Genomic DNA, 13,932 nt, shown 5'->3' with positions numbered 1-13,932 from the left:
TATCTTGTCCACCAGTGACTATGGAGGTTGGTCGACAGCACCTACTGGGGATCAATATTTTAAAATCACAACCCCTAGATATTTCACAACCAAAGAGCCATAAAAGAGTTGTCTAAGGAGATCTTTGCCCTCAGTGAAGTTGATTTTTAATAAATATTACGAGAACAGGGATAGCCTAGATGATTAGTAAAGTAATAATGTTATGCTAGTATTCAGAAAGTTGGGTATTAAATTCAGGTTAGCTGGACATCAATTCTGTGGACAACAGTGGAAACAGATAGGGATTTTAGGCAACAAAGCAATAAACAGAGGAAATACATTTCGGCTATGTCCACACTAGCCGGCTACTTCGAAGTAGCTGGCACAACGTCGAAATAGCACACGTCGCGTCTACACACGCCATGTGCTATTTAGACATTCAAATAGATGTTAAGCAGCGAGACATCGAAATCTCTATTCCCATCAGAAGATGGGAATAGCGCCCTGCGTCGACAATGAACGTTGAAGAAAATTCCATTTTTTACTATAGTTTCAACCAGTGTACTTCTACTGAACTCTGGATTAGGGGCCTATAACTTCAGGGATCAGCTCTTCATATACAGAAGATATTTGAACAGATACAAAGAAGGGTGATTGAAAAACAAAAAACAAACAGCTGGGGATATGGAAAAAACCTTCCATGTGAAGAGAGGCTAAAAAACACAGGACTTTGCAGCTTGAAACAGAGGACAAAAAGGGGATATAAGAGTGGCCTATAAAGTCATGAGGAGGGTGGAGAAAATAAAGGAGGAAGTGTTATTTAGTCCTTCACAAAATGCAAGAATGAGGGGTCACACAATTAAATTAACAGGCAGCAGATTTAAAGGGAAACCTCACCCGGCCCAGACACGGAAACGATTGACAGATTGATAGCCCATTCTCGAGTCTGTGTGTGGTGGTCCGTGGCCGTTCTTAGCCAGTGGAGCGATTTGTCTGATTAATTCCGATAATGAATGAGACTCTGGCATGCTCTTGCTGCAGAACATTATAAAATGGAAGCTACAACTATCTGGGCATATTTGCAGAATGAACGATGAACGAAAAATCAAGACCCTGATATTTGGCATAATGGATGTCTCGAATAGGAGAGGCAGACTCCACAGAGAATGGGTAGATGATATAGTAGACTGGTGCAGAGCTAGTTTGCAGAAACTAAGCCACCAACGGGTGCTGAGACCACGGTTATTGATGATGATGATGATGATGATGATGATGAGATTTAAAGGCAAAAAGAGAATGTATTTAGTCACAGTTAAGCTGTGGAATGCTTTGCAAGAGGCTGTTGAGAAAGCAAGAACTACATCAAGGATCCAATAAGAGCTAATTAAGCTCGTGGAGGACAGGTCAATCGATGGCTGTTAGGCATAGTGGCAGGATGATGCCCCTAGCCTCTATTTGCCAGAAGCTGGGAGCGGGCAACAGGGATGAATCACTTGATATTTGCAGTGCTCAGTCCATTCCCCCTGAAACAATTGGCATTGGTCTGTACTCTACTGGAAGATGGGATGCTAGGCTAGATGGACCATTCTTCTTATGTAGTACTACTGTGCTGGTGTTCTGAAATAGATGAAGAATGTATCTCCCCTCCACCTTGACCCACTTTACACAGCACTCCTCACTGACCTGAGATAGATTCAGAAATCTCTCTCCACAGAGTTAGTAAAAAGGTAAGAATATAGATTGCAATTTTAAAAGTAACCAGTGTCCCTTCTCTCGCTTGCAACACGATGTCAGAACATTAACAAAGAAGGAGCCGTGTTCGTCTATATAGTATCAAAACAAAAAAGCAGTCAAGTAGCACTTTAAAGACTAACAAAGTTATTTTGTTAGTCTTAAAAGTGCTACTTGACTGCTTTTTTGTTTTGATGTCAGAACATGTTAGTCTCAGAGCTAATACTAGTTAGGAATTATTAGTAATAGGATTAATATTTGGACAAATACAAATGCTAATACAAGGGCTAATGCTCACTTAATTTGCTTTGGAATTGGGTGCTGTGCTCCTGTCAGCTACCTGCCACATTATCCACCAAAACTAAAGTTCTTAGGAGCCCAAGCATCTCTTGGAATCCTGAGTGAAGTTCCCATGCCCATCACCAATTACGTGTGAAATGACTCTTTGCAGCAACTATTGGAGGGAGGAAAAGACACGGAAATGACCCAGTGAGTGACAGCATGAGGGGAAGAGAGAAGTGACAGGGCAGTGTTTTAAGGAGAAGGGGCAAATTAGTGGCAGATACTTCTCAAAATAGGTATGGCAAGGCCTGGAGTTTCAGGGGTCAGAAATTAGAAAGGTGGCAGACCAATTAGGTGTATAGAGAATGATTGCTCAATTTGTCAAGCTGACACAGCACAATAAGGTGAGGGTTGTGTTTTATTTCTTTTTGACTGTGCAGTAAAAGATTCAGCTAAGACAGCTGAGCACCATGACACCAAACAACACTTCACAGACCTCTTTCTGAAAATATGATGACCAGGAGAAAATGTTAAGGTCCCTTTATGAGTAAAGAGCCAGAACAGCCTGTCCCAGATCTGTTTGGTTTTCACCCCATAGATGATGGGGTTTAGGATCGGGGGAACCATGAGGTACATGTCGGCCAAGAGAACATGAAAATGCAGAGCAATATTATGGCCAAACCAATGTATAAGGAAGGAGAAGAAACCTGGGATGTAAAAAACTAAGACAGCACAGATGTGGGAGCTGCAGGTCCCAAAAGTCTTGTGACAGGCATCCTTAGTGGGGAGGCTGAAGATGGCCCTGATAATCTGGATATAGGACACAGCAATGAAAAACACATCCAGACCAGTCACCAAGAGTGCCACTGAGAGGCCATAATAACTAGTGATACGGATGTCTGTGCAGGCCAGCTTCATCATAGCTGTGTGGTCACAATGTGTGTGGGCAATGACATTGCTTCTGCAATATAGAATCTGCCTCAACAGGAAGGGAGTGGGCAGTATAAGCATAACACTGCGCAGCACCACAGCCAGCCCAATCTTGGCCACTGTGGAGTTTGTCAGGATGGTGGAATGTCTCAGGGGATCACAGATGGCCACGTAGCGATCCAAAGCCATGGCCACAAAGATCCCAGACTCCATCACTGAGAAGCAGTGAATGAAGTACATCTGGGTGAGGCAGGCACCAAAATCAATCTCCTGGGATCTGAACCAGAAAATACTCAATGTTTTGGGAAGGATGGTGGTGGACAGGACCAGGTCGCTGATGGCCAACATGCAGAGGAAATAGTACATGGGCCTATGGAGGACTGACTCCCTCTTCACAATAAAGAGGATTGTGAAGTTCCCCCAGATGGCTATGGAGTACATGGCACAGAAGGGGATGGAGACCCAAACATGAGCTTCCTCCAGACCAGGAAGACCCAGCAGGATGAAGGTAGAGGGGTTTGTGAAGTCGGTTGTGTTGAAATCTGACATGGAGTAGAGGAGAAGTTTTTCAACTCTGATGCAGAATGGTGTCTTTAGCAAATACCGTACGTTCTCCGGACTTCTTGTACGTGGTCAGGGTCTAGTGTGATCACCACAGTAGAAGTTCCTGGAAGAAAAGACAATGTTAATATGAGAAATGACATGCATTACTGGAGGCTCTTCTCATGGATGAAGTAGAGAGGTTGCTTTTCACACATTGAAAATGACATTCTCCATAAAAAAGTACTGAGCGATCCCTCTTCGTTGAACTAGAAGGAACCTTTTCAGATCATCAAATCCAGTTCGCTGCACTCACACCAGGCCCAAGCACAATCCCTGACAGATTTTTTTGGTCTATTTGTCCCAGACCCCCTAATGTCCCCCTCAAAGATTGAGCTCACAGCCAGGGGTTTGGCAGGCCAATGCTCAAACACTCAGCTATCCCTCCCTCTGCTTTCCTACCCCTCACCCACTGACTCAAAATCTTAGACTGGAAAATAACCAAAAGCTTTGCTGAGAATTGTGCCTGTGGGAACACAGCTTCGGGGCAATATCTGGGTACCTCTGATAGAAGCTCACTGGAAAGACCTTTTCATTTGCAACAATGGTCAATGCAAAGACAATGTTTGTGTCCAAAAGGAATGGTCTGGAGAATAACCTGCACTTGTGCTCAGTTTTTTTCACCCATATGCAACAGACAGAAATGGGTTTTCCAAGATAGTCTGTGCAAATGGGGGATGCTGACAGGTGTGGTCTGAAAAGTCTGGGATTGCTTAACTTAGAGAAGAGACAAAGAATGGGTCTTATGATAGAGGAGAGGCAAATAAAGAAGGAAACAGATTACTTTCCAATGAACAGAGAACATGTGCAAAAATGAGAATGAAAACTGGGAGTTCTTAAGGGTGAGTTTGTTAGACAAGTAACAGTCAGGATTTCTTGGTTACAGAAATGTGCAAGCTTGGCCAATAACTCAGCATGGGGGCAATGTGAAAACAGGAATCGGCAGGGGACATCATACAAAACAAATGGGAGAAAGGGAAAAAAGGATGGCGGGAATGAAAATGCGAAGTTATGGAAATAGATAAAGGTAGTTAGAGACATCAGGGGAAAAGTCCATGCTGGGAGGCCAAAGACTCACAGAGAGGATATTATAAAGGATTTCAAGACCAAAAATATCCTACAAAATATTTAGATTAGTTTCTAGTCTGAGAAAGGAAACTGACTAATGTTGTATTTGTTTTCAAGAAACAGTTTTGTTCTTCATTGAGAAAGAGGCAGTGACAGGAGCTCAGATGACACGATGAGGGAATGCTTTCCAGTCTATTAGCCAACATGGAGGAGGTTAAATAGCATTCACAGTCAAACATTAGAGTTCAAAACACCAGAGTTATGAAAGGATTGATCAATCACACATCTCGTTCAGTAGTGGAAATATGCTGTCAGGCAGCAGCAGCAACAAAAAGGTAAACACAGGGCAGTTCTCTGTGCACCACAAACGATTATAAATAAAGGGAAACGCTAATAAAAGAAGATTGTAGGAGGTTTTTATGAAACGTTGATATGAGATGAGTTAAAACATAATTAATGCCAGTAAACCAAATAGGATATGGAAAACAGATCTTCTCGAGTAAACCTGATCTGATTGGGTAATGAGATTACACATTTAGCTCCTCTAGGGAATCACACAGACTTTGATTTCTCTGTGGTACTATATTTTCCAAGGGAATGTTGTAGCCAGACAGCCAGCCCCTTCTCAGACCAGCATTGCTGGGAACACAAGGGAGCCAAAACAACAGGGCACTTAACATAAATTCCAGCACAGCCTTTGAAGCTGTGAGAAGCACAGGTGTGCTGCTACAATGTGCCTCTGGGAACATATACAACGATTAGGCTCACAGCAGACAGAGAAGCTGTGACAGACATGGCTCTTAGCCCCTACTAAATAACGTGATGCACACACACCAACATCCTAGATGGGAAAATATTTACCCTAATAAAAGGAATGTCCAGTAGTCGAAACTTATTGTTTCTCTCCCTTGCAAGTGTAAACTACTCTTGCGAGAGCTGGCGTCACCCAGACAGACCAGCCCCAATTTGGCATAAGAAAGGAGAAAGAGAATAAAGGAGTACAGAGGTATAAGTATGGGACCTACAGCACCATGATTTTTGAGTGCTTTTCACTATCTATCTGCTGGTCAGATAAGTGACAGCCTCCCAAGGCTTCTGCAGCTAAAGGGGTCCCTGAGCCTTGTCCCTTATTCGTCTTTCCGCGGAATTGAGTGACCGATCCTGGCTTGGCACCGCTGGAATCGAGAGATGCAAGGAGGGTAAGAAGCACCCACACCTGATCTCCTATCTTTAGTGTACACATATTTTGACATAGAGCTCTACACTTTGTTTTCTTTCTTTGGGATTGTGGCTTCAGTTTTGTAACTTGTTTGTGTGTGTAACATCTATACATTTAAATAAGTAGGCACTAGCAATTTTGTAACCACATGATTAGAATCTAGTTTAATAAATTTTGGTAACCATTTGTGCATAAGCCTGACTTGTTTCTCTGGTTTACTGTAAAGCAGCCAACACAATTAAAGAACCTCAGCCGTTTTGGCTATAAAGCCTGGCCATTAGGTGAGAGTACTAAGAGCCTAGCGTTGAGTTGTGCCGCCTCCACGGAGCAAACTCTTGGGGCGCCTGTCAGTCAATCCTGACTGCCCACTGCGAAGGAGCGCTGAGCTCTAGCAGTTAAAGTCACGGGTGTGGAAAGGCTCTTAGTGCTGCCATTGGGGCACCTGTCAGTCAGTGTTGACTGCCCACTGCGAAGGGGCTCTGAGCTCTAGCAGTTAAAGTCACGGGTGTTTAGGACCTTGGGGCATCCATCAGCCTAGCCCGGGCTGCCAGCCGCGAAGGGACAGTGCGTCCTAGCGGTTAAAGTCATGGATGGTATAAAACGGGCATAGCTGGCACCTCACCAAACATCCTTGGCCATCGGCTAACAGAATGTGTTCAGAGGAAAAATAACACTATGCAATATTAGTAGAGCATTAGCAACATGGACTAAAAATTGACAAAGTGACAGGTCTGAGAAAGCAGCTGTCAAATGCTAATTGCCATGAATAGCCGGAGCCCTGAGATGTAAGGAGAGGAGGTGGCAGTCCCGTCGCATTAAAACACAGCTGGATCCTAAAATTTTTACTCAGTTCTGACTCCAAGGGCAGTTTTGCCTCATTATGTCCTGATGAAACTACAGGACACAGCCTCGGCATTTGGCCTTCCTACTGTATGACTGTTATCATCTTCCACCCTAAGGCACCCACGGTGCCACTGAAATGCAGCCACCTTGGTGCTGCAATCCATCATGTGGGGAGTGAAGGATACACAAAACATGGTGCCATAATGGCCAAACCTGCGTGCAGTATCCTGGCGTATGTTCAATGGTTGCGCAGAGCAGAAGCAACCAGAGACTGACTCCTCATCCCGTCATAAACAAGTTGCACTGGGGTGGTCGGGCAGATGAAGTTTCTCAGCAGGAGATGGGTACCTGTGAGCTGGAAGTTTCTTCCCTGGGAATCCCCCTCAGGTAGCCCTGTACCACACCTCTCTCAGCCCAGCATCTGCAGCGCATCCAATGCTGAGATCTGATCCAGGGGTGTGCGCTGTTTATACTAGAGCTCTGGGCAATCCCAGTGGAATTTCCCCAGCCCCTAGTGGATAAGCTTGTGGCTGATAGTAAACAGGCTGGAGACAAGTCTGTCTGCACTTCTGTGCTGAGTACTCAGCTTTAGTGGTGAACAGTAAATAAGGGACCTTCCCAAAGGGAGATGTGAACTCTTTGGCTCTGGACCTGTGAGACCAGCTAACCCAGACTCGCTAATCTAGCTGGCCATGGATGGGAAGGAGGTGTTCCCTGTTCACAGCCCAACCTGGGATAACCTGGTGTCCTCAAGAAGAGGGGTCTGGGACCCCTCTGGGATGCAGAGTGGATGGGAAGTGTACGTCTAAAGCTGAAGCCAGTCCAGGTGACAATAACTTGTCAGTTTCAAGCAGAGTGCCACAAGCCTTGGTTCTGGGGCCAGTGTTATTCAACACTAATTACCTGGATGAGGGACTGGATTGCACCCTCAGCAAGTTTGCAGATGACACAAAACTAGGGGGAGAGGTAGATACATTGGAGGGTAGAGAGAGAATCCAGAGTGACCTGGATAAATTGGAAGACTGGGCCAAAAGACATCTGATGTGCTTCAACAAGGAGAAGTGTCGAGTCCTGCACCTTGGGTGGAAGAATCCCAAACATTGTTACAGGCTGGGGACCGAATGTCTCAGCAGCAGTATGATGAAAAGGGGCCTAGGGTTTATGGTGGATGAAAGGCTGGATATGAGTAAACAATGTGCCCTTGTAGCCAAGAAGGCTAACGGCATACTAGGGTGCATTAGGAGGAGCATTTCCAGAAGATCTAGAGAAGTAGTTGTTCCCTTGTATTCGGCACCGGTGAGGCCATATTTGGAATATTGTGTCCAGTTTTGCGCCTCCCAGTATAAAAAGGATGTGGATTTGCTGGAGCAGGTTCAGTGAAGGGCAACAAAAATGATTAAGGGTCTGGAGCACAAGACCTATGAGGAGAGGCTGAGAGATTTGGGTTTGTTTAGTTTACAGAAGAGAAGACTTAGGGGTGATTTAATAGCAGCTTCAACTTCCTGAAGGGGATCTGTAAAAAGGATGGTGAGAAACTGTTCTCCATGGTGTCAGATGGCAGAACAAGGAGCATTGGTCTGAAGTTGAAGAGGGAAAGGTCTAGTTTAGATATTAGGAAAAACTACTTCACCAGGAGGGTGGTGAAGCACTGGAATGCGTTGCCTAGATAGGTGGTGGATTCTCCATCCCTTGACGTTTTTAGGTCCCGGCTTGACAAGGTCCTGGCTGGGATGACTTACTGGGGGTTGATCCTGCTTGAAGCAGGGGCCTGGACTAGTTGACCTCCTGAGGTCCCTTCCAGCCCTGTGTTTCTGTGATTCTGTGAACTAGGGTCTGTTCCATTCCTCAGGTAAGGAGAAAGGCCCAGGTCTCTAAGGAGATGCCAAGTTCCTGCTGTAGGTTTGTATCCCCTTCCCCGCTTTAGCTCCTGTTATGCAGCTTGGTAAATTAGGGAAGCCAAAAAAGGTGGTGTGTAGCCAGTAGTGTTGGGGGGCACTCTGGCTGCTGAAAGGAGGCCACAGTCAGGGCACCTCTGCTGGTAAAGTCAGACTTGGTGAATCCTTTTATGGGGTTGACCAACACATCTCTGAAGCAGGGCTGGGCACACTGCTGCCGCAGTCCCAGGTGGAGATACTCCCCTTCATGTACCTGAGCAAGAAGAGCTATGTTGCCATAGAGAAGGAATGCCGGGCCACGGGGTGGGCTCATAAAAGGCTGAATCCAGACCTGTTTGGTCATCACTTCCTTGTGCAGTGACCACCCATCCTGATGTGGCTGCCCCAGATGGAAAGGGCTAATACCAAACCCCTAGGGTGGACTCAGATCCTCCAGGATGTTTATATGGGGTGGTCCATGTTTAGAAGAAAATGAATGTTAACGCTGTAGTTTTCTCTCAGAGGAGGGACCATGACTTTCCCAAGGTAACTGGACACAGGGATCCCACTTAGTTCAGACTTGCTGGGGGGAGAGATGTGACGAATGAGTGATTTTGAAGTGCTTTATCTAACTAGTATATGTATGTGCCTCAGTTTCCCAGAGTGCTGCCAGTTGAACAAAGTGGTGCAGGTTGGCTGCTGCTGCAGAAAGCCAGGTGTAACTTCTCCTAATATCTGGGTCCCCTGGACAGTAGCCAGAAAATATGGGGGACTGAGACTAGTGACTGGGGCACCCAGCTTGGACAGCTGCTGGTTCTGAAGAGTGGCAGGACAAAGGGATAAGGAGAGACGATCCTGTTTTCTCTTTCTCTATCATATGTTCAATACTGACCCCCTGAAAACGCACCTGTCACTTTCCCTGTTCAGCAAGTGCCGCCTATGCTTTCTGTTTTGCCAGATGCCTGTGACACACACACATTGCAGGATTAGCTGAACTTTTGCCATAGTGTCTGGAGAGTCATGCATCCCATTAGTCATCAGCACCATTGGAAATCCCACAGGAATATGGCCTCCTCAACAAACAAGAACTTCCTGGATTTATCATTAAATCAAACAGATCCAGGCCTTGGAAAAGAGACTAATGAAACAATTCCTCTATTTTAGACAGAGCAAGAGATACTCAGATTTGGATAAATGCTGTGCAGCACCTATGTGCCGTTCCCTGCCCCTGTCTGCATTGCATTGGAGAATTCTTTGGTACTTGGTCAGAACCACCACAGGTGTCCAGGGCCTAATCGTGCAACTCCTGGCTTCTCTTCCCCCTGGGGTCAGTTTCTCTGCTGCAGCCACAGCTCTGTAACCAAAGACTTTCCTCTACCCACCCTGTGCCTCTGTTTTGCACCCACTGCTCCTGGTACATCAAGTGTTTGTGTTTTTGAAGGGCTGCACCAGAACCTCCTGCACCAACACTCCAGTTACAGAGGTGCTGGAGAAAACCGGTTTCCTCTAGAAGGCCGTTACTGGCTCCTGAGAACTGATATAAATCTGACCGACCTTAACGACCAGCCTATCACAGACAAATGACTCCACCCTAGCCTCCTCCCTCTGAGCACAAGAAGCATGAGTGAGAAGTACAGAAAAACCTCAACACATGGATACAGCTGGTTTCTGTGAGGCAGTAGGAGGTCAGTTGGGTTTCCACCTGTCTGGATGTGACTGGACAGACTGAGTTTTCACTGTGTGCCCAAGTGCCATCCTGGGGTTTCCAGGTACCGGGTTATAAATGAGGCCATGAAGTCAAAAAGTGGATTAGACAGGGTCCCAGCACAGCAGAGTAGGGAGGGGCACTGGGACATTAACCCATCTCAGCCCCTGCTCAGGCAGGTCCATCTCCTCCCAGCAGACAACCTTCTTGTCAAACTGCAACAGCTTGTGTCCCAGTCTCAGAGCAGAGAAAACAGTGCTGGTGTTGTGGGGAGATGGAAACAATCCAGTGGGATAGTAGAGGACGAAAGAGAGTGACTGGTTGGGGCCAGAGGAAAGCAGTGGAGAGGGATCAGGGCATCAATAGACTGGATGGGTCTGGAGGAGAGGTCATGGGGGGAAGAGATGCCACGTCAAAGTCAATGAGCTGGATAAATACGGATTCCTCAGTTTGTCATGCAAACCCAGCAAAGTAAGGGCAGGGCGGGCTTTAATGTCTCTGAAGCCGTGTCTACATGTGCACGCTACTTTGAAGTAGCGGCACTAACTTCGAAATAGCGCCCGTCACGGCTACACGTGTGGGGCGCTATTTCGATGTTAACATCGACGTTAGGCGGCGAGACGTCGAAGCCGCTAACCCCATGAGGGGATGGGAATAGCGCCCTACTTCGACGTTCAACATCGAAGTAGGGACCGTGTAGTCGTTGCGCGTCCCGCAACATCGAAATCGTGGGGTCCTCCATGGCGGCCATCAGCTGAGGGGTTGAGAGACGCTGTCTCTCCAGCCCGTGCGGGGCTCTATGGTCACCGTGTGCAGCAGCCCTTAGCCCAGGGCTTCTGGCTGCTGCTGCTGCAGCTGGGGATTCATGCTGCAGGCACAGGGTCTGCAACTCGTTGTCGGCTCTGTGTATCTTGTGCTGTTTAGTGCAAGTGTGTCTGGGAGGGGCCCTTTAAGGGAGCGGCTTGCTGTTGAGTCCGCCCTGTGACCCTGTCTGCAGCTGTGCCTGGCACCCTTATTTCGATGTGTGCTACTGTGGCGTGTAGACGTTCCCTCGCAGCGCCTATTTCGATGTGGTGCTGCGCAACGTCGATGTTGAACATCGACGTTGCCAGCCCTGGAGGACGTGTAGACGTTATTCATCGAAATAGCCTATTTCGATGTCTCCACATCGAAATAGGCTACTTCGAAGTAGGCTTCACGTGTAGACGTAGCCTGAGTGTCCAGTCAGTGTTTCCATGAAGAGGGTCTAGCATCATGTCACCAACTTGATCTACTCCGAGCTCAGTCTCAGAGCCAGAGCACCAAGGCACAGCATTAGGTCCCTTTATGAGTAAAAAGCTGGAGCAGCCTGTCCCAGATCAAGCTGGTCCTCACCCCATAAATGATGGGGTTTAGCCTGTCTTGCGGGGAGGTGGGCTCCAGAGGTACAGGTTGGCAATGAGAATTTGGAAATAGAGGGCACATTCTGGCCCAACTGGCATGTGAGGGAGATGAAAAGCCGATCAGTGTGGAGAATAAACTGTTCTGGCCAATCCCTCAGTTCCGATCACCTCTCCTTCTAAATGACAGAGCAGATAGAAAGAGGATTTCTAAGACAGGCTCTGAGAATGTAGGAGGCTGCCATATGCCGCCAGACTGAAAAGGCTGGGAATCTGCACTTTGGAGAAGAGAAAGAAGTGGGCATAAAGTAGAGAAGAACAAATTAAATGATAGAACTGACTGTTCAAATCAACAGAGAACAGTTTCCAACCAACCATAGATACAATACACTCAGTGCTTTCAAAGGACTGATTTGGTAAGATGAGGAAGCTTGCTAGCCAAACAGCCTGGGAGGAAAATTTGTCAAAGAATGGGAACACAAATGAGGATCTCTTTAGGTAACACTTATGAGACAGCTAAAAGCCAGTATTCCACCATCAAGAAGCAGAGAACTTGGGACAAGGAAAATGCTTCAGTTGACAAGCAGCAGTAGCGCCCCCCACACCCCCAAAAACACATACATGCATCTGAAGAAGCAGGTTTTTGCCCACAAAAGATTATGCTTCAAAATATCTGTTAGTCTATAAGGTGCTACAGCACTTCTTGTTATTTTTGAAGATACCGACTAACGTGATTACTTCTCTGATACTTGTTTCTTTTAAAAAATTCTTTTTAAAGAGAAAAAAGGCCACTTATGAGTTAAACAGATGTTAATAAAATAAATAAAATGTTAACAAATATGGCAAGATTAGGATACCATTGAAAATCTGTTATCATCATCATCATCAATAACCGTGGGCTTAGCGCCCATTGGTGTCTGATACCTCTCTCACTATTTCCTTCCATCTTTCTCTGCCCAGAGCAGAGTGGCTTAGCTTCTGTAGACTAGCTCCGCACCCATCTACTACATCATCTATCCATTCTCTGTGGGGTCTGCCTCTCCTGTTCGAACCATCCATTATGCCAAATACCAGGGTCTTGATTTTCCTTTGTCATTCATTCTGCACATGTGCCTAAATAGTTGTAGCTTCCGTTTTAGAACTTTCTGCAGCAGCGTCTCTTTCAGCTGTATCTTCTATGTAATTCCTCATTGGTGACCTTCTGCATCCATCCTATTCTCAGAATCTTTCTATAGCAACTACTTTCAAACACCAATATTCTTTTTCTTGCATCTTTTTTCACCCATGTCTCACATCTGTACAACATGCTGTTTAATACACATTTTCAAGATGCTCAGCTTCATTTCTAAGCTAATTGCTTTGCTTTCCCAGATCTTATCCATCGCCTTCAAACTCGCTCTTGCTTTTGTTATTCTAGTCACTATTTCCTTCTTACACTCTATATCATACATTATGTTGATCCCCACATATGTGAACTTCTCCACATTTTCTAGTTCAATACAATCAACACTGATCTTCCTTCCTACTAGCTTATCTCCAAATACAATTTTTGTTGTATTGATGTTCATAATCAGTCCGTACTGCTTCCCTTCATTTAACACCTGCACCTTTTTCACTAGCTTCTCCTCATCATCCTCAACGATAAGTATATCATCTGTGAACCTCAGGTTGTTAATTCTTTTCCCATGCAGACATTGCTTCTACTTCTTCCTTGATCTTGTCCATTGCTCTCTCCAGATGTGCAATGAAGATGCTTGACAATATTGGATCTCCTTGTCTAGTACCTCTACTTGTTTTAAACCAACTTCCCAACTCCCTGCATGTTCTCACCGCTGCCTCCTCATTGTCATTGATATCCTTCAACAACCATATCTGTCTGCTATCCACTCCATATGACTCCAACACTGCCCAAGTCACTTTCTCATCTATACTGTCAAATGCCTTTTGAAAATCGAGGAAACAAGTGTATACATTCTTGTTCTTTCTTCAAGCTTTCTCTGCTATCAGTCTTAGTGCCAATATCTCTGTATGGTACTTCTATCTTTTCTGAACACTGCTTGCTCGTCTGCTATATCTTCTTCTATCTGCAGTCTTAGGCTACGTCTACACGTGAAGCCTACATCGAAGTAGCCTATTTCGATGTGGCGACATCGAAATAGGCTATTTCGATGAATAACGTCTACACGTCCTCCAGGGCTGGCAACGTCGATGTTCAACATCGACGTTGCGCAGCACCACATCGAAATAGGCGCTGCGAGGGAACGTCTACACGCCACAGTAGCACACATCGAAATAAGGGTGCCAGGCACAGCTGCAGACAGG

At 45.9% G+C, this 13,932-nt stretch overlaps 1 protein-coding gene across 1 annotated transcript in view; it reads right to left on the bottom strand.

The window, feature by feature from the left end:
• Positions 1–233: 233 nt before the first annotated feature.
• LOC142007442 (olfactory receptor 52K1-like) overlaps positions 234–13,932 on the bottom strand; it is a 28,733-nt gene continuing 15,034 nt past the window's right edge. The window contains exons 3-4 of the mRNA XM_074984093.1: positions 2,489–3,589; positions 234–255 (exon numbers count right to left, since the gene is read on the bottom strand). Of these exons, the coding sequence (XP_074840194.1) occupies positions 234–255; positions 2,489–3,471 (1,005 nt within the window). The 5' untranslated portion in view covers positions 3,472–3,589. The remainder of the gene's footprint in view (positions 256–2,488; positions 3,590–13,932) is intronic.

This window comes from Carettochelys insculpta, chromosome 1, assembly GCF_033958435.1.
Source record: "Carettochelys insculpta isolate YL-2023 chromosome 1, ASM3395843v1, whole genome shotgun sequence".
Lineage (NCBI taxonomy): Eukaryota > Metazoa > Chordata > Testudines > Carettochelyidae > Carettochelys > Carettochelys insculpta.
The sequence above is the reverse complement of the archived record's forward strand: the minus strand, read 5'-3'. Positions and strand labels throughout refer to the sequence as shown.